Source organism: Peromyscus californicus, unplaced genomic scaffold (genome assembly GCF_007827085.1).
Source record: "Peromyscus californicus insignis strain IS unplaced genomic scaffold, ASM782708v3 Scaffold_18__1_contigs__length_77618521, whole genome shotgun sequence".
Taxonomy (NCBI): Eukaryota; Metazoa; Chordata; class Mammalia; order Rodentia; family Cricetidae; genus Peromyscus; species Peromyscus californicus.
In genome coordinates this window covers 12,257,241-12,276,436 of record NW_026294480.1, presented here as the reverse complement: position 1 = coordinate 12,276,436, position 19,196 = coordinate 12,257,241, and the positions used below count along the sequence as shown (strand labels likewise).

General features: G+C 45.1%; 1 protein-coding gene across 1 annotated transcript in view; it reads left to right on the top strand.

The window, feature by feature from the left end:
* The window catches only part of Ankh (ANKH inorganic pyrophosphate transport regulator), a 139,131-nt gene that overhangs the window by 70,483 nt on the left and 49,452 nt on the right, over positions 1-19,196 (top strand). Inside the window, exon 2 of the mRNA XM_052743047.1 lies at positions 13,096-13,312. Within this exon, the coding sequence (XP_052599007.1) occupies positions 13,096-13,312 (217 nt within the window). The remainder of the gene's footprint in view (positions 1-13,095; positions 13,313-19,196) is intronic.

The window sequence follows — 19,196 nt, the reverse complement described above, 5'->3', positions numbered from 1 at the left end:
TTTTCTCATCAAGAAACAGTTTGAGTCTCCATTTATTTGTATCTTAGTGTTCGTCCTTGAGGAGCCAAATGCTATGATTTGTTTTTTATTTAAGAATACTTGTTGGAAGGGCTGGCAAGCTAGCTCAGCAGGTAAAGGTACCTGCCGCCAGGCCTGATGACCCGAGTTTGATACTGGAACCCACATCGTGAAAGGAGAGAACCAACTTGTAGTAGAATATTATTTTAAGGTGTTTTACTTTTGTTTATGTTACATTTGTTTAACTCTGTCAAGCTGTGTTACTGTGCCTGCCTAAAGCACCTGATGGTCCTAATAAAGAACTGAATGGCCAATAGTGAGGCAGGAGAAAGGATAGGAAAGGCTGGCAGGCAGAGAGTATATATAGAAGGAGAAATCAGAGAGAGAAGAGATCTAAGAGCCAGAGAAGGAGGAGGACTCCAGGGGCCAACAGCCACCCAGCTACACAGCAAGCCGCAGAGTAAGAGTAAGATTTACAGAAGTAAGAGAACGGGAAAAGCCCAGAGGCAAAAGGTAGATGGGATAAGTTAAGAAAAGCTGGCTAGAAACTAAGTCAAGTTAAGGCTGGGCATTTATAAGTAAGAATAAGCCTCTGATTATGATTTATTTGGGAGCTGAGTGGTGGGCCCCCCAAAAGAGCAAAAACATACAACACCAACTCGCTTACGTTGTCCCCTGACTTCCACACATACTCTGTGACACAAGCATGCACATGCTCATACAGTCAATCAATGGGAAAAAATTAAAGAATCTTGTTTGACGTATTCCCAGAATTTTGTAATTTTGTCTCATGAGAGATATTTTATGAGTCTGATGCATAAAATAATAAGCATATCAGTGTAATAAAATGGGAATGTGTGTCCATCAGACACGGAGAAAGAATATCCTCTTTCAGTTTTCTTGTTTTCCTTGACACTGGTTCCTTTTAAATAATAAATATACAGTAGGGAGTTTTATTAAAGGAGATTGAGAGCCTTAATCTCCTAGCATACAGTTATATTATTAATGTCTAAAGTAATCTCCATTTTACCTGGAAAGATTTAATACTTCCACATGTAAGTTCTTTTTTCTTTGGGGTCCGCTTCGAGCAGCAATGTCACAGGACCTGTACAGACAGAAATATCCCCTTTGGGCAGTGGGAAGCCTTGAGGGGAACTGTTCTTCAGCTGCCAGAGGATGGAGCAACAGTAAGGAAACCCTAAGCACATCACCTGTGGAAGATTTAGCAGGGTGTGAGCTGCTGCAAGGGCACTGGGCAAAACCCACAGACCACCCTGTAGGCCGGCGATGCCAGGCCACTGTCCTACTATCCATGGGAACATCACAGTCTTCCTCTGTTTGGAGTCAGTGAGGCCTTGACTGGGGTTGTGCTGGCTTCCACGGGTGCCCTTTCCAGGGACCAACGTCCCCTGTCATTTACAGGAGCCAGCACTGATGTTCTGTTCTTTCCCCCAAAGAACTCCCTGGAAGCTACAGTCCAGCAGAGTCATCGAGCTGCTGCTTTTGTGGGACTTACATGCCTAGTCTTCAGGACAGGGACTAGACCTGGGCTTTGCCACTAGATACTGTGACCCCACTCCTTCCTGATTCAAAAAATAATACGGAGAGAGATTGAAAAGTATACCCGATATTGACATACATATGAACAGGAACACCTCTTTTATATACACACATAACTCACACACACACAGAATAAAAAGCAATAACAATTCCACAAACAGTCTTCTGAAATAGAAGATTAACCTTGGGATTTGAGTCACAGAACTATGAGAAAAAGAGATCTTAGAACAGGGTTTCCCACAGCAGGTGCCGGATGCTCAGCTACTTTCGTCATCATCATTACTGTAGTGACAGGGCGTCAGAGGGGCCAAGTGCAAATTGCTTGTACTTAGTGTGTAAATACATTTGCAGACATCATGGAAGGTGATAGACAGCATGTAACAATATGTATCTAAGTTAGAGACTACAACAGCAGGGAGCGGAGATGCTGAGCAGCTCGGACACCCGGATATCCCCAGCCAGGGCTACGGTGGCAGAGTAATCAGGAAAAATCTGGCCAGCAGAGACAGAGCAAGCATGGAAAGTTCTAGAAGTGCTCTTTCCACCCCCAAGTTAGACTTCTGTCTATTGGCGTCCCTATGCATGTGCATGCCTATGGAGGCCAGACGCTGACCCAACCTCTCTGTCTCTCTACCTATTTCTAATTGATTATCTTTTTTGTTTTCAGAGACAGGGTTCTCTGTGTAGCCCTTGGCTGTCTTGAAATTCACTCTGTAGACCAGGCTGGCCAGGAACTTGCAGAGATCTGCTTGCCTCTGCCTCCCAAGTGCTGGGACTAAAGGTGTGCTCCACCACCACATGTCTAATAAAATATCTTTTATTTATTCTTCAACAATATCATACAGATAAGCAGTGTATCTTGGTCATATCCACCCCCCAACTCTCCCCTCATACTCTCCTGGGTCACCACCCCCAAAATCCTTCATCTTGTCCTCTTTTTCTTTTTTTTTAAATAGGTTTGTTTATTTTATTTTATGTGTGTGAGTGTTTTGCCTGTATGTGTGTGCACCACGTGTGTTTCTGGTACACTTGAAGATCAGAAGAAGCATCCTATCCCCTGGAACTAGAGTTACAGATGGTTGTGAACCACCACCACATGGGTGCTAGGAATTGAACCTGGGTCCTCTGGAAGGGCAACCAGTGCTATTAACCACTAGGCCATCTTTCCAGACCCTATCTGCTCCCCTGTTCGTTTGTTTTTCTTTTTGTTTGTTTGTTTTGGTTTTTGTTTCTTGGGTTGTTTGTTTGTTTGGAACCCACTGAATCCACCTAGTGCTGCCTGCTAGAATGTTTGGCCTGATGGTGTGGAATCTTGTGCAGGAAACCATAGCTGTAGTGAATCTGTGAGGGCGATGGCCATGTCGTATCAGAGGACAGCATTTCACAACACAGCTCTCCATCCTCCAGCTCTTACATTATTTCTGTCCCCTTTTCCATAATGAACCTCATGGCAGTGTGGTATAATAACCCTGTTTAGGGCTAAGTATTCAATAGTCACTTTCTCTCAGCACTTTGAAGACCAGTTATGAATCTGTCATCAATAGCTGACTGATGCAGAGGAAAGCTTCTCTGGCAATGGCTGAAGGAAACACAAATGTGTATAAACAAATACTTGGAAAGCACCTTGACAACATGATAATAGCAGTCAGTTCTCCCTAGGACCTCTGACTTCCCACACCATGGACCTTTGAGCAAGGTTTCAATACCAACCATGAATTTCCTCCTTTGGAGCAGGCCTCCAAATCCAATCCAAAATCCCTGTGACTTTTATACTAGTCCACCAGTGGGCTCCACACAAGAGCTTTCTTTCCAGGAACCCAGAGCTCACCAATTAGGCTAGACCGGCTGACAGGCCATGCCCAAGCACCCTCCTGTCTTTTCCTCCCCAGCCTGAAATACAGGCACATTCCCACTAGCAGATTTTTGCTTAAATGTTAGGGGTCTGAAGTAGGTCCTCATGGTGGCAGGGTACACGCTTTGCCAACTCCTCCATGACCCCACTCCCTCCTGATGTTTTTAAACTCAGGTCTGACATGAACAGGTATCATGTTGACATATTAACCAGGAAATATTTGAGGACCATGTGTAAGTATAAAAAGCTACTAGGAAATAAGATGGTTCAGTAAAAATGTGACATCATGGTGAAAATGAGGTTTTGGTTTTGTTTTAAGAGCACAGGAAGCCTTTAGTGTTTTTCTAAAGGACACTAGAATTTTCTTTTGTTTTTTCTTTTCTGATTTTTTTTTTAGATAAGCATGTAGCCTGAGAATGACCTTGAACTCCTTCTGTCCTTCTGCCTCCCACTTCACAAGTGCTGGGATTATAGGCATGCAAGCGACTAGCAGTAGAATTTCCTTAGAAATATTCCTTCTTTGTCAAAACTTCGCCAGTTAAATTTGGCTGAGTAGACGAGGTTTATATCTAAATAATGGAGAGTGGAGAAGTTCTGTGACACACATTGAATTATGCTATACTTCATTGTACCTTTTCTGGTGATTGGCATTTATCTATCTTCTATCTATCTATCTTCCTATCTATCTATCTATCTATCTATCTATCTATCTATCTATCTATCTATTTATTTATTCATCCATTTATTGAAACAGGGTCTCATTGTGCAGCCCTGGCTGGCCTGGAACTTGCCATGTAGACCAGACTGACCTCAAGCTCACTTGTCTTTGCCTCCCAAATCTCTCTCTCTCTCTATCTCTCTCTCTCTCTCTCTCTCTCTCTCTCTCTCTCTCTCTCTCTCTCTCTCTCTCTCTCACTCTCTCAACTCTCATCTATGTATCACAAGTGGCAGCAAACACCATTATCATCTTTTGGCTGGACCCGGTCATCTCAGGGTTTTCAGCAAACACTAAATATAGACCTACAGAGCAGAGCCATATTTGATTTCTAAAGAGACCAGCCTCATTTGCCTGCTGTTCCCTTCAGACCACAGGCTCACACGTGGGTGTCAAGCTCTTGGCTGGAGCTCCAGCTAGGCAGAGCTGTAGAGAAACCCTTGAAAAAAACAAAACATAGCTGGAAAAGCACCCGGAAGACAAATGATCCAATTTAACTCAAACCACTTTTTAAAATACAGACAAACAACAATAACAGTGGAAAATTACAGGAACCCAGAATCCTGGGGAGGACTGACATCCAAAATGACTGACCACCCCAGTAATTAGAAAAAGCTGACCCCACAGGTGTCTGGGTCTAGCCATGCTCTTCTAATTCCCACACCTCCACAAATGTCACCTTCCTGAAGATGCTGAATTCAGGAAAGATTTGTGAACTACCCTTTAACTGTTTCATGATGTAATGAGTGTAACAGACACTCTGAAGCTTTAGAGGGAAAAATCAACTTTATCAAAAGGCTTAGAAAACATCCTGGACTGTCTCCACACACAACAAAGGGTTGTCTAGGCCTGTAAGTCTAAGGGTTTCTCTAATCCAAGATGAGACAAAGGAAACATCTTACTAAAATTAAAAAAAAAAAAATAGGACTTTTGAGCATTGAATATCAAATCCCAACTAGAAACCTTGTAGAAGAATTTGAAAAGCCATTTCTGAATGAACAGCAAGATGCTTCTCCTGATATGGCCCTGGTCTTCTGGTAGCCTCAGAGTCCCCAGCTCTAGGCACTTCCTGAATTGGATAGCCATCCCTCTTGTGTCCTCACAATCCCCATCTTCGGAACCTGGAGATCCACAATGGCACACTCACCCTCTATCCTTGTTGGTTAATTTGCTGTTCTGGGGGTTGAACCAAGGTCTCCTGTATAGTAAGTAGTTAAGAATTCTACCTCCAAGCCAGCCTACCAGCCCAGTCACTCGGCTCTCATCTGGTTCTCTCATTTTCTCTAGGTCTTAACCTATAAGCTTGATTTTCTTCTTAAGCAACTAAATTCCTCAACATGGCATGACTCTGTCAGGGAATAGTTTGTCCTGTTTTCCAGAACCCTCCAAAGCAAGTGAAAGAGGGGAGCTGAAAAAAACTTGTGTTTAAGCTTAACACTTACGAGGCTAATCATGTGGCCCAATGCTGCATTCTATTTGTGTCCCTGTTAATATGGTTAAGAGACAACTGGATGCCCAGTTACATGGGGCTAGAGTATGCTGGGGCAGACATATCAGGAGACACCCTGCCTATCTACTCAGCAAATATCAGAACCATGCGGATAGGTACAGTGTACCTGTCATCACTTTGCATATTTTAAGCCCATAAAAATCTATGAAGAATTGTGATTTTTTTTTTGAAACCTATAAAACCAAGCCCAAAGCGAGGATTTTACCCAGTAATGATCATATATAAGTTACAGATCATTCGTCTTTGTTCCTGTGTTGAATTCAGACATCCATGGCGTTAAGTAAATTTGAGAAAATTGGTAGCAAATGAACCTGTCGTGTTCTGCCTCAAGGTGACCAGAACGCACAGTGTATGTGCAGTCGTGGGGCCCGGGGGTACATAGACCAGTGCCGAACAAGAGAGAGAAAGGGGTGTGGCTAGGACCGAGCCAAGAGGAAGCTTGAGACGGACAAGATGCGCGCTGTATACACCCTGATAGGCAGAAGCCAGATCAAACAGGGGCAGATACGAGCAAGGCCCCACAGAAGACTAGAGGCCACCCCTTGAGCTACCTGATCAGACTGGCCTTTACACGGTAACAGGTGTGAGGCGGTGAGGAAAGGCCTGGGCCGCAGGTGTTTTGTTTCGTTGTCTTGTGCTAGGGAACAAGCAAACAGGAATTTCATCTCTCCTGATGCCCTTACTGTAGAAGATGTAGGAGGCCGGGTCCTTCTAAGAGGGAAAGAGGACTACCAATAAGGAAGATTGGAGACAGCCAAGCTGCTGTCAGCACCATGGAGGCTGGAGACTGCCATGGAAGCGGGTTAGGTTCTGTACCAGATTCCAGCTCTTCTCCAAGTTGAAGCTTACAGAAGATGGGAAGGGTAGACTGGGTAACTAAGTATTGAGTCCCAGTCTAAAGACTTGACTTGTGGGTGTTGCTGAAGGAGGCTCACAGTAACTGCTTGAGCTGTCATGGGTGTGGGGTGACAGCAGGCTTGAGGGAACAGGTGACGTGTCCTGAAGAATCTCACTCAGTCTGCAGTTTAGCAGACTTGTCTGGTCTCCAGGTCCCAAGTTCAAAATGTTAGGTGTTGCTGGTCAGTGGTGATGCACACCTTTAATCCCAACACCGAGGAGGCAGAGGCAGGAGGGTCTCTGTGAGTTCAAGGCCAGCCTGGTCTACGGAATGAGTTCTAAGACAGCCAAGGTTACACACAGGGAAATCCTGTCTCGAAAAACAAAAAAAAAAACAAACAAATGTTGGGGGTTTAGGATTTTCTGTCCTAAACAGTTCTTCCAGGGGAGGCCAGATCAAACCTGTGAGTTCTATTTCCCTGGAGGGGAATTTTTACTTTTTATGTCCTGTGGTTTGACGAACGTGTTGCATCAGAACAGAAGAGCAATAGGCAACCACGAATCTGGACGATGCTAGGATAGGCGAGTCAGAAGTGCCCGCGACCCATCAGTTTTTCTGGAAAGTTGCTGTGTCTGTAAGCCACGCTCCACACTGCTGCTGGTCTTCAGCGGGGATCTGAAGTGGGAGAAGAGACCCGTGCTGTCTCATGTGGGACTAGGACTGAATTGTGAACAAGGGGTAGCGTCGTCTTTAGTGTCATCGTGTGTTGGGGTACTATTAGGTCCGGCCACAGTCTAAGCTCAAATGTCTTTGTTTAGAAAATCAAAGGTGTAGGAACTGGCCTTGAACTAGCAATTCTGCCTTCATGGGGACCTCGTTCATCTCAATGACATCGCAGCTACTTTTTGAGCTGAATCTTAAAGCCATAGCTGGTCCCCTTCCCCAGCCACAGCAGCCTCTCCTGGACTTGGCCTAAGATGCAGCTGGGTTTCAAGCAGTATTGCCAGAGACCTCTGACCAACCCAGTTAACTTGGCAACACAGCCTAGTCACATGCCAGCAGGACTCAGCGTGCATGCCCTTGACAGCCTTGGGTGTATCCCCAGAGACCTACATGGAGGATTCTTGGCTTTCTGGTCCTTTCTATCTATAGCCTTCCCAGAGGATCTCTCACAGGCCACCAGCTTTAAATGCTGTCCCTGTGCTGATGACTACAAAGGAGGTCTACACACGGAGGGCTCCCCTGCATGCCACACACCTGTGGTGGTACTTTACCCTCTCTGTCTGCACTAGCCCTATCTTAGGGAACTCCGAACTGCTCAACCCTGAACCTCAACAGTCATCCATTTTCCCCTTTGCCTCACACCCACCACGAAGACCATCTTCTGCTCTCATTACTTAGCCTCCAAATTATCTGGTTCTATCTGCCTGTACTACCCTACGTTTCCATGCCGCCACTTCTGGTCTGGATTCCCCCATAACTCTTGATCAGAGCTTGTGCCCTTTTCTCTCCAGGCCACTCCTGTCACCGCAGCTGGTGACAGAACTACATTCTTTGCCCTGTCTGGTATGATCTGCTTTTTCAAACTCTGTGTGTGCTTCACTCCTGAGGCTCAGCCTTCCTGCTGCTCTTCATCCCACTGGCTCCTCACCCCTCATATGTCAGCCCCAGGGCTCCCTTATGGGGGTTCCTCAGTCTCCCTAAATGAGTTTCCCCAGGACTGCCAGTTCCTGGGCATATTGCTTTCCTTCAGGACACCTCACAGTGGATATTTATACTTCTTACACATGTTTTATTTCATTCTCCAGTCTGTCCATCCTCCTGTCACACATGGGATACCCTGCCAAGCTGTGGTTCTGGGGACAGAGCCATGCCATGTCGGTCTCTGCTCCCTGGGGCTTGTACTCAGAGGAGATAGATACCTGAGATAACAGTGAATATACAATGTGCCAGGAAGTGAGTGTGTTGTGAACAAAAGAGAGGGGGATAGATGGTACAAACAACAGGTGGCTGAGGGACATGTCAGAGCCTAACAGGTGGTAAGAAGTCATCACAAATAAGTGGAAGATGAGTGGTCTGTCTCGTATGTGGTTTTGAAGAAATGTAAACTGTTTGGAGGTAGTTAATTTTGATCCACCTCTCAAAAGTGCCTGAAAGATTGAATAAAAAAGTGAAGTGTGTAAACAAAGCCATAAAGTAGAACAAAATAATCATAGCCGGGCGGTGGTGGCGCACGCCTTTAATCCCAGCACTCGGGAGGCAGAGCCAGGCGGATCTCTGTGAGTTTGAGGCCAGCCTGGGCTACCAAGTGAGTTCCAGGAGAGGCGCAAAGCTACACAGAGAAACCCTGTCTCGAAAAAACCAAAAAAAAAAAAAAAAAAAAAAAAATCTTATTACAGATGGGTAAATAGCAAAGGCTAAAAATGCATGCAACAAGTTCTGTGGAATGATCAATGGTGCTTCATAATAACAATATTCTGATATCAAGAAAACCATAAAAGTAATAATTTGGGCTGGAAGAAATTACTACAAACAAGAATAAAAAGAACTAAAGCACTAACCTAGCACATGTTCTTAATTCTGGAGCTTTTTATGAATTTCAATATTAAAGTCAGGATAAGTTTTTTTTTTTTTTTTTTTTTTTTGAAGTGAGGTATGCATCTAATAGCATCACCGCAAACATTAGATCAGTGGGATGTCTTGTGGGCCACAGCATCTAATAACTGAAAGTCCTTGCTCTCAGTGTCCTTTTTAGTCTAGGAACTAGTGCCCTGTGCACAGCCTATCCGTATCTCTTCCGAGGTCGTTTGAGTGACCCACTCAGCAGCTGAGTGACGGAAGCTGATCCAGGCTGAAGTCTGCCCATGTGAACCCCATGCTCTTTCCTCAAACTGCCGTAGTCGTTGGACTTCATGACCCCTTCTCAGCCTTGCCAGCAGCTGTCATTAGCTCTGCCCTTCTTCCCGCCTACCTCACCTCTAGGTTTAGGACTCAAATCGGAAACTGTTGGTGGAAAGAGAAAGTACAGCCAGGACCGATGGGTGGTTGTGGTTATTTATTTTTAACAACAACAAAAAAAAATTGGTCAAGAAAGCATGTAAACAAAAGGTTTGCTACTAAGTATATTTGAAACTTGTGCTAAATAATGTCATTTAAATTTTAACACACTTTTATGCACTAAAGACAGTTCACTGGCCAGTGGGATGGCTCAGCAGGACAAGGTGCATGCTACCAAGCCTGACAACTTGAGTTCAGTCCCTGGAACCTACGTGATGGAAGAAGAGACCTCACTGTTGCAAGTTGTCCTCTGACCTCCACATACATGCCCTGGCACAAGTGTACACACACACACACACACACACACACACACACACACACACACACACACACACAGTAAATGTTTTTTAAAAAGACATTTAAAATTCAAAATCATAGACTTTAGGAAAGATGGGGAGGGTTTAAACTAATACCATTTCTAAGAGGCTGAGAAGGGGTTTCATGGTGTTATGTTGGCACTGTGAATTCTATGGGTTTGGGGAGGTCAAGAAGGGATTCCGTGGTGTAATGTTGGCACTGTGAATTCTTTGGGTTCTTGGAGGACGAGAAGGGATTCCATGGTGTTATGTTGGCACTGTGGATTCTGCAGGTTCTGGGAGGCCGAGAAGGGATTCCATGGTGTTATGTTGGCACTGTGAATTCTTTGGGTTCTGGGAGGACAAGAAGGGATTCCATGGTGTAATGTTGGCACTGTGGATCTGTGGATTCTGCAGGTTCTGGTAGGCTGAGAAGCTAGCAATTAAAAACTGTTCTACATTGACTTTTAGTGGAGCAAGACCTAAGGAGAATAGATTCATACACATTGTACATTAACGAGCAAGCACATTCGGAAGAGAGTGGAGCAAGCAGGATAGGGTGCTGAGGAGAGGCAGCAAGAATCAGTGTCTGCTGGAGTCTACCCCCAGGTCTCATGGGGAACTGTATGTGAGTGACCCACATGGAAGCAGGGAACTCGTCCTCATAACCTGTGACTATCAGCTCTTGGCTTCCTGCCACCTGGGGATCTGCAGGACATGATGGGTGGTACCACCAGTGTCTATCACAGGTTCACAGTGGCCTAACTCGGTAGATGACCAAGTTGGTAAGCTTTGAGGCATAGCAGGAGCCTGTAGTCAGGCTTTTCTTTGGACCATCTGCTCACATGGAGACTTATTTATATTAATGACATGGAGACGTATATTAATTATGAAAGCTCAGCCTTGGCTTAGGCTTGTTTCTAACTAGCTCTTATAACTTAAATTAACGCATTTCTATTAATCTATGTGCTGCCTCGTGGCTTTATTACCTCATCTCTATACTGCCTGTCCTGCTTGCTCTGTGTCTCCTGGTGTCTCCGCCTTCTTTCCAGAGTCCTCTCTGCCCAGAAATCCTGCCTAGCTATTGGCTGTTCAGCTTTTTATTAAGCCAATCAGAGTAACACATCTTCACAGTGTATAAAAAGATTATTCTATAACAGGAGCCCTCTAGTTAAACATAGGATTTATTACCTGGGAGTTTCTTGGTTTTTAGTTTGCCCTGTGGTGTTAAGGTATTTGATCTGCTTTGATAGAAGGAAACGTTTGCTTCTTAAAGAAACAAAGAAGAACTAAGAGTTATCACTGCTCTACAAACACTAAACTATAAACACTATAAACACTATCTTGTGGATAACTTCAAGTTACTACAGGGAAAAAGAAGATAAATTAGAAATAGAATTGAAAAGACTTGTCAAAAACTGGCATTTTAATTCCACCTTTGTCAGCAAAAGGATTAATTCCTCAGCTGTCATACATTTTTGTTCTAGGCTTTTCTAAGGTTGTTTCACACAGTGGTATTTCTCTACAAATGCATCTGGGACTTCCCAGTAGTGCCTTGCGCAGAATGTTCTGCTGTCAGTGTTCACTGTGTGACTCAGCAGCATCTCTAGTAAAGACAATGAAACAAAGTGTCCATGAGGAATTGAAGCCCTTGAGTTTTGCAAAGCCTGAACTGACAGTGTGTGATATTAGAGACCTGGCCTTCGGAATACTTTTCAGTAAAATATGAAATACCCCACCACACATACATACACACACACACACACACACACACACACACACACACACACACACACCATAGCATGTCTGCAGTCTGAATACATAGTATAAGCAGGTGGTATTCAATTATAATTGGAAGGGTTTCATCCCTACTTAGTGGTACATAAACCTAAGTGGTACATAAATAACATACTTTACAACCAACAGCCTTACAGCCAGTGGAACATAAAAGGTGTTTGCTTTGCTAAAATTTAGCGCAATGATTCTTAAATATTATGTGTTTGAAGAGCCATCGTGGGTCTGTTGGTTGAGTCCAGCTTTTCGTCTTTCACAAACTCCTTGGCACACTTAGTGCTCTGCACGGCATCTTTAAAGACGATTGCAAAGTGGCACTTAGGCTGTGCCACAACTGTTTACAGAGAAAATTATGGACTCCTATCTGCCCAGAAGAAATGGGACAGACAGGGAAAATGCATTTCTGCTTTGAGTGAGCGTACCGAACCCAGCTTTTATGAGTGTGACTGTGCTGTGGAAAGACTCTTCTGTTGGGAGAGTGAACACAGCAGGCAAAGGCTTTAGGGTGTCGTTATTTTAAATGATGACTCTGTGACGGTGGATACATGTCATTAGACTTTAGTAAATCCTACTGGAATGTAGGACACAAAGAACGAGCCCTCGTGTTGACTACAGATGAGTCATGACAGTGTGCCAGCACAGGCTCATCCTTTGTAGCCAGCGTCCCACTCTGGGCCAGGATAGCTGGGGAGACACTGTGCTTGTGGAGGGAGGGGACAAAAGAGAGCTGTGTCATTTTCGTTCATGTTTTCCAAGAACTTAAAGCTACTCTAACAATAAGTGTACTGTAAACAATTTATAACCACGGTGTGAAGGGAGGAGAAGGTCTAAAGGGAAAAGGGCAGGCGGGAACAAGAGAGGGTAGTGGGGAGAAGGACAGCATGGTGCGGGCTTCTCTTAAGTGGGTCTAGATTTAGCTACACACACACACACACACACACACACACACACACACACACACACACACACACACACACACGTGTGACCTGGGAGCAGAACAGGGACTATTTCAGGAGGGAAAAGGGGATCAGAGAAAAGGGGTCAGGTCAGGTGAAGGAGGTGAATATGAGCAAAGTAGCCTAGGCTGGGCTAGAACCCAAGAACCTCCAATCTGTTGGGATCACAGGCATGAGTTACTACAACAGGAGTTTTAAAACATCAACTTTTAAATAATACTCTTAGAACTGTCTTTTGATATTCAGAAATACTGTTGGGTGTGTTACTTTCCCTAATGGGTAGGTATCTCCCCCGAAAAAGGTATTCGGAATGAAGCTAATGTGAAGAAAAAAAAAATGAAAAGCCAGTATTTTCTACAAACTTAGGAGTAGCCTCATCCTACACACTGCCCATCATTTCCCCGGAAAGCGCATCTGCCAAGTCCCGTGTTGGAGGTGGGATTCTCCAGAGATGTGGCTCTGTTTCTCATGCCAGTGTTGGCTCTTCTCTCCCTTGCAGGCCTTGAACCGGGGCATCGCTGCAGTCAAGGAAGATGCTGTGGAGATGCTGGCCAGCTACGGGCTGGCATACTCTCTGATGAAGTTCTTCACGGGCCCCATGAGTGACTTTAAAAACGTGGGCCTGGTGTTTGTGAACAGCAAGAGAGACAGGACCAAAGCCGTCCTGTGCATGGTGGTGGCCGGCGCCATCGCTGCCGTCTTCCACACCCTGATAGGTAAGGCTGCTGCCATCACGAAGCATTTCATTTTAGTCGTTTCTTTTTCCTCTCAATGGCTTTAAATATAGTTGCAGGCTAAGTGGCTTCTTTAGTAATTATTAAACCTTTCTCATGAAAATTTCAGAGGATTGAAGGATTGAAGTTTGTGCTGTCCTGAATCAATAAAATTTTAAAACACTTTTTTTTCCCTGAAAACTATAGTTTTGTGCCTCTGATTCCCAAAGTCAGAGAGTGAGTGGTTTTATAAGTAGGTGAAATCTAAAATAGTATTAGTACCCAATGGTATTTAGCAATAGTACCTAAAAAAATAATATTCCAGGAGGTGGACAAAATAACAGACATGCCCACATGATAGCAACTCAAAGAACAGAAGTATGGCGATTGTTATTTTGAATTTGTGCTTATTACTACTGAGAACCAAACAATGACAGGTTGTTTCATTGAGATTAATTTTCTCCAGGACTCCTGGATGCTACTTTATTCAAAAGCATGCCTAAATACCCTTGGCAAGGCTGTCGCTGAAACTAGAAAGCTACATCCCAACTACAGCGACCTTGTACATGCTCCTGAAGACCCGGGGAAAGCATGTTGTATCTGGGCTGGGCTGCTGCTTCTGCCTTCTGGGTGGTCCTAGAAGCCATGGGGTGTGGTTTCAAACAGCTTTGTCTACCTGGAGTAAAACTTGGGGGACACATCTGTCGGAGCCGGTTGCCTAAAGCACTTTGATTTTTTTGTTGTTGTTGTTTTGTTTTGTTTTTTGAGACAGGGTTTCTCTGTGTAGCTTTGTGCCTTTCCTGGAACTCACTCTGTAGACCAGGCTGGCCTCGAACCCACAGAGATCCGCCTGGCTCTGCCTCCCAAGTGCTGGAATTAAAGGCGTGCACCACCACCGCCCGGCATGCCTAAAGCACTTTGAATGGTACTTCATGAGTCCGCTGTGTACCTTATATGGTCACTGGTTGTATGAGAAGCATGAATGTCACAAAGTAAAGGAGCCAGAGGATTAACCCAAACCACTTACGGTGTATTCATTCGTAGAATGCCAGTGTTTACCCATGCAATTGTGAATCAGAGAGTAAATAGGGAAAGGGCCTTCGCGGTTTTCCCTTCTAACATGGCATAGAATTTTGTTCTAAGGGCAGCACAGAGGAAAGGAGGCCTGCTGGCAGGTGTATTCAGCTGAGAGCTGATAGCGATCATTTCATTTGTGCTTAAGAGCCCAGGGAGTGGGCAGGCAGAGCTGGGTGCCTTTCTTTCTATGAGCTTACACCCTAGCGAGTGTTTGGATACAATTTCTGCGGCTACATTTGATTTGAGTCATTTCCAAAGACGGCATATATATTGAGAAAAATGTCATACATTTTAAAATAAAGGTCTTGCCCACACAGGTAAATAAATTCCCTTTTGCTATTAGTCTTTTTATGAGGACCCTAAATAAATCCATCTTCCCCTATTTTAGCCACAGTGGGATGAGACTTTGGGATGATAGCTTGTGACTGTGAACTACCAGGAAACAGAAAAACTGAGCAGAGCGTGTTATTGACAGTCATGAGGAAAATGTTAACTCTGAGCTTTGCCATCTTATTGTATTGTAGTTTTGAGAGAAGGTCTTATGAATCCAAGACACCTCAGACATGTTCTATAGATGAGATTGACCTTGAACTTCTGACTCCCCTGTCTTACCCTTCTGAGCTCCGGTTACAGGCTTGCACCACCACACTCAGTTTCTGCAGCAATGGGGGTGGACCACAGGGCTGCAAGCAGGGCAGGCAGCATTTTCCTGACTGAGATACAGCCCATTGCTTTTCCATTTTAAACATGGAAATTTTAAGACACTAAGATCTTAAATTTAAATCAAATGTACTCTTTATCCCACTTAGACTAAATAATTTTATTACACTCGACTTTTTTTTTATAGCTAATACTTCTATTCCTTCTACCAAACAAATTCTTTGACTACTTTCTGAGGAAGTACATCGCACTTGACTTTGAACCCCTGCATCTAGACTCTCAGGATTCTCTCTGCGGCTTCCCTGGCAACCCCACTGGTGAATCTCTCCCATTTCTGCTCTTTTGCATCGGGCATCTTTGCACACGCTCTTCTCTCCTTCTTCTTTCAGGGGTTTGTACGATCTTCCCCAGTCTTGTCTTGTCTTATGCGGCTCTCCCTCCACCCATCCCCCGCACCTCTTCCTGTTACTGTCTTCTCAGTCAGTGAACATTTCCCTCCGGTGCAGTTTTCTGCTCCAGGTACTTTTTATCTGTAGAGGACACTGAAGTCCATTTTCACCTCTTAGTGAGGGTGAGAGCAGTCAGCTCCTAACTGGGCTTGTGGCAAGGGCCACTGACGCGGATGTGACACAGCCACTCACACAGTCACCTCTGCTTGAACTGAGAAGCCATGGTGGGAGCCCTGTGCCTTCGTAATCATCTATGTCAGAGGCTGAGACCGAGGGAGCAGCAATTCTTATCATGTACACCTCCCTGGACGGGGCATGCCAGCAAGAAAGCCACAAGCACAAACGCATAGAGCTTAACGCCAGTTAAAAAAACACACACACACACACAAAAAAAAAAAAAAAAAACACAACAGAGAAATCTAGGCATAAACTGAACTTCTCTATATTCTTTTTTCAGACAAAACTAGTCCGAGTGTTTCTTTAGGCATTATTTTGTCACTGCTTTGATGAGTTTAACTCTTTTCCTCCAATCCGTGTGTGTGTGTGTGTGTGTGTGTGTGTGTTCGTTTGGTGTCCATTTCTAGAACTCTAGCATAAGCTGATTTCTGCCAGTGAGAGCTTTGAGAGATAGCAGGGTAAACCGACAGCGAAGCAGAGGGCCTTTCCCACCCCAGACTTGGAGGGCTAAGGGCCAGGTAGTCATAAACAAAGGACAAGCCCTTAGAAGGAAATGAAGAGAAGGTGGGCACAGCCATGTGTTTACAACACAGGAAATGGAACAAAAACAAACAAGTCCAGACCGGAATTGGACAGGTGTGAGATGGCTGCCATGTGCTGGAGCCAGAGTCAGGTAACCAGCCAGAGCTCAGAGCCCAAGCCTGGGAAGAGATCTGCTGGACACCTGGAAACCAAAGAGCATGGGGGAGTGAGAGGGCGGGTAACAAGAAAGAGCGGAGTAGAGCCAGGAAGCCATTAACGGATGTGATGGGGTGCCTACTATGTATGCCTTTACCAGTAGTGGGCATGTCTGTGAGGCCTCAAGGATAATCCCATGGGATAAGGCAGATTTATTCCAGTGCTCATGTATGTTAAGTGGAGCTTTAATCAATAGAGGTCACGTGTTCTCAGTGTGCGCCTTTAGACCTCATGGGCTCTGAAAATCTCCTTTCACATTTAGAACAATTGGCTGTGTATTGTAGCTATGCATCGTGTCCATGCTATAAACTGATGCCTCGTTTAGTTAGGTCTCTAAGATTTGTTTTTTTTCAATACCATGTGTCATTCCCGGATGTTTCCAGAGACTGCAGAAACCCTAACAAGGAGCATGCACTTTAACTAAGTGACCGTGAACATGCCACTCTTCACAGTACTGGTGCTAATGATCTGCCGACCCCTGGGCGTCGTCTTCACTCAGAGGGGCTTCAAGTTGAACCATGTCTGTATCTGAAAAATTGACTGCAGACTTAGCACCTTAGGCTTATCAAGCCGATGTAATCTCTGTGCGCCAGTTAGTGGCTACAAGGCTGCTGATGTCATCTCTGTGCGCCAGTTAGTGGCTACAAGGCTGCTGATGTCATCTCTGTGTGCCAGTTAGTGGCTACAAGACTGCATTCACTGGATGCCCTTTGTTGCATCATCTGTTATTAATTGTTCTTGTCCCAGTAAAGGAAAGAACCTACTGTGGGTCCTTCCCACTGCCTGGGCAGTAGCTAGCGTCGACTTCTTCCTTCATGCTTGTTTTCTGATTTTCCTTTCCCCACTGGAGAGTGAGCCACAGGCAGTCTCTTGTCCCTAACAATTCTGCACATGGGTGTCGGTTTTCCAGACATAGCTGGAGCAGATCCCACCAACCACATAGGCTCTTCCTCCAAGAAAGCTTGGTGGAGCTCGCGAGGGAAAGATGGTTCCAGCTCTTACTTCGCAACACCCAACCGACCCAGGCCTCATGCCATGGAGCAAATGAGTAGACAGCTGGAACTGTGTTGGATTTGGCAGCCTTTACATCTAGAAGACTCTGTAGCTGTCAAGTCCCTGTCAGTCCCATGTACACCCACAGCCTGTCTCTAGCTAGCTGAACTGCAGGAGCTTTGAACAGATTCTTTGGGTGGCTGCCACTTAGCCTCCCTTTGGAGTTTAATCATAGCTGTGACTTCTTCCTTGGACTCACTGTGAGACTCCATTTATTAAAAACTGCAGAGACAGGGTTTGCCACCACCACACTTGAGTTAAGCCTGGCAGTCATGGTGCAGGTAATATTCCATTGCTTGTTCTTAGCAAACCTGTAACGAGGACAGGTCGCTGACCTGATATTATAGTTAGTTTGGGTTGAGCCCCGATTATTTTCACCTCTAAGGGCATTGTGAGTCCTTCTGACTTCCTTGTTCACACAGAGGAACTGTTGCTGTGCAGTTTGGTCCCCGTGGGAACCAGCTTTATGTTCTGAAGGAGCCTAGGAAGCCAACAGGGGAACTGAACACACACAGACTCTTATCATGGGTAACTAAAATAATTTCTAGACTGTTCTGTCTGCCTTATCTTTTCAGATTCCCCACTTACTCAGGAATCACAGACCAACCCTAGGAAAGGTAGATGGATTCCATATGGAAAACCACACCAATCAGTTTCATCTATTATCTGAAAACCCACTGTGAGGACGGGGGATGTAATGGGATATTTCCACGGAGTCTATTTGATGGTCAAAGGAATTTATTTGGGGGGTTAACTCACAACCAGAATAAAGGAGTTGTTTGTGGAATCCTGGAGGGGTGGGGCATGGTCCAACGCAGTTCTCAGGAGAGCTCTGCCTTGATACGCACCAGCATCCAAGACCACAAGGTAGCAAAGAGAAGAGAGCACCTACCTATACGCATCCCGGGTCTTAAGGGTCCCTGGTGGTCACCCAAGGGACAAGTACCTAGCAGCTACCTGCTGCCTCACTAGGGGTGGTGCTTCAGGGCATGGCACCAACAACCACCCACTACAGGGATGTTGTTCAGTAGATAGAATGTTTGCCCAGCATTCACAGAGCTCCATATCTGAGCCCCAGATGTGGGGACACCCACCTGTAATCCTAGCACCTGGGAGGTAGAAGCAGAGGAACCAGAAGATCCATTACATCCTCAGTACAGAGTGAGTTTGAGCCCAGCCTGGATTTCATGAGACTTTGACTCAAAATAATAAAAATTTAAAAAAAAAGAGAAAACAAAAGTCACCCCAGGACTTAGTGGGTTAAAAAGCAAACGTTCGCTTTTGGCCTCCAGATCATGGCTGGCCAGGTGAGATTCCTTTGGGCTTTACTGGGCTCCCACCCATGTGAGCAGTTGAAGATCAGGATATGGCTTAGCTGGCAGTGAGGGTGCTCTCTGGGGATGGCTGTGCAGCCTCTACTGAGTCTTCCCTTACTCTGCCACCTTCCTAGTCCAGTAGCATTGTCTGTGCTTCTTTGGATGGCAGTGACTTGACTCCTGCTGTCAGGGTGGAGGCACAGCAGCCTGAAGCCAAGAATCAGAGGCACTGTAGCCTTTGTTTGAACACTGCTGGCCAGAACACATTGTTGGCCAGCCTAGGGCCAAGGGGTGAGCACATAAACCGTACAGCATGTGGCAAAGGAGCTGAAAACTCACAAAGAGCATTGCTATAAAGAGGTGGGAAGATCGGAGGACACTTCTACAATTACTTCTTTGGGGCATGATGGACTTACC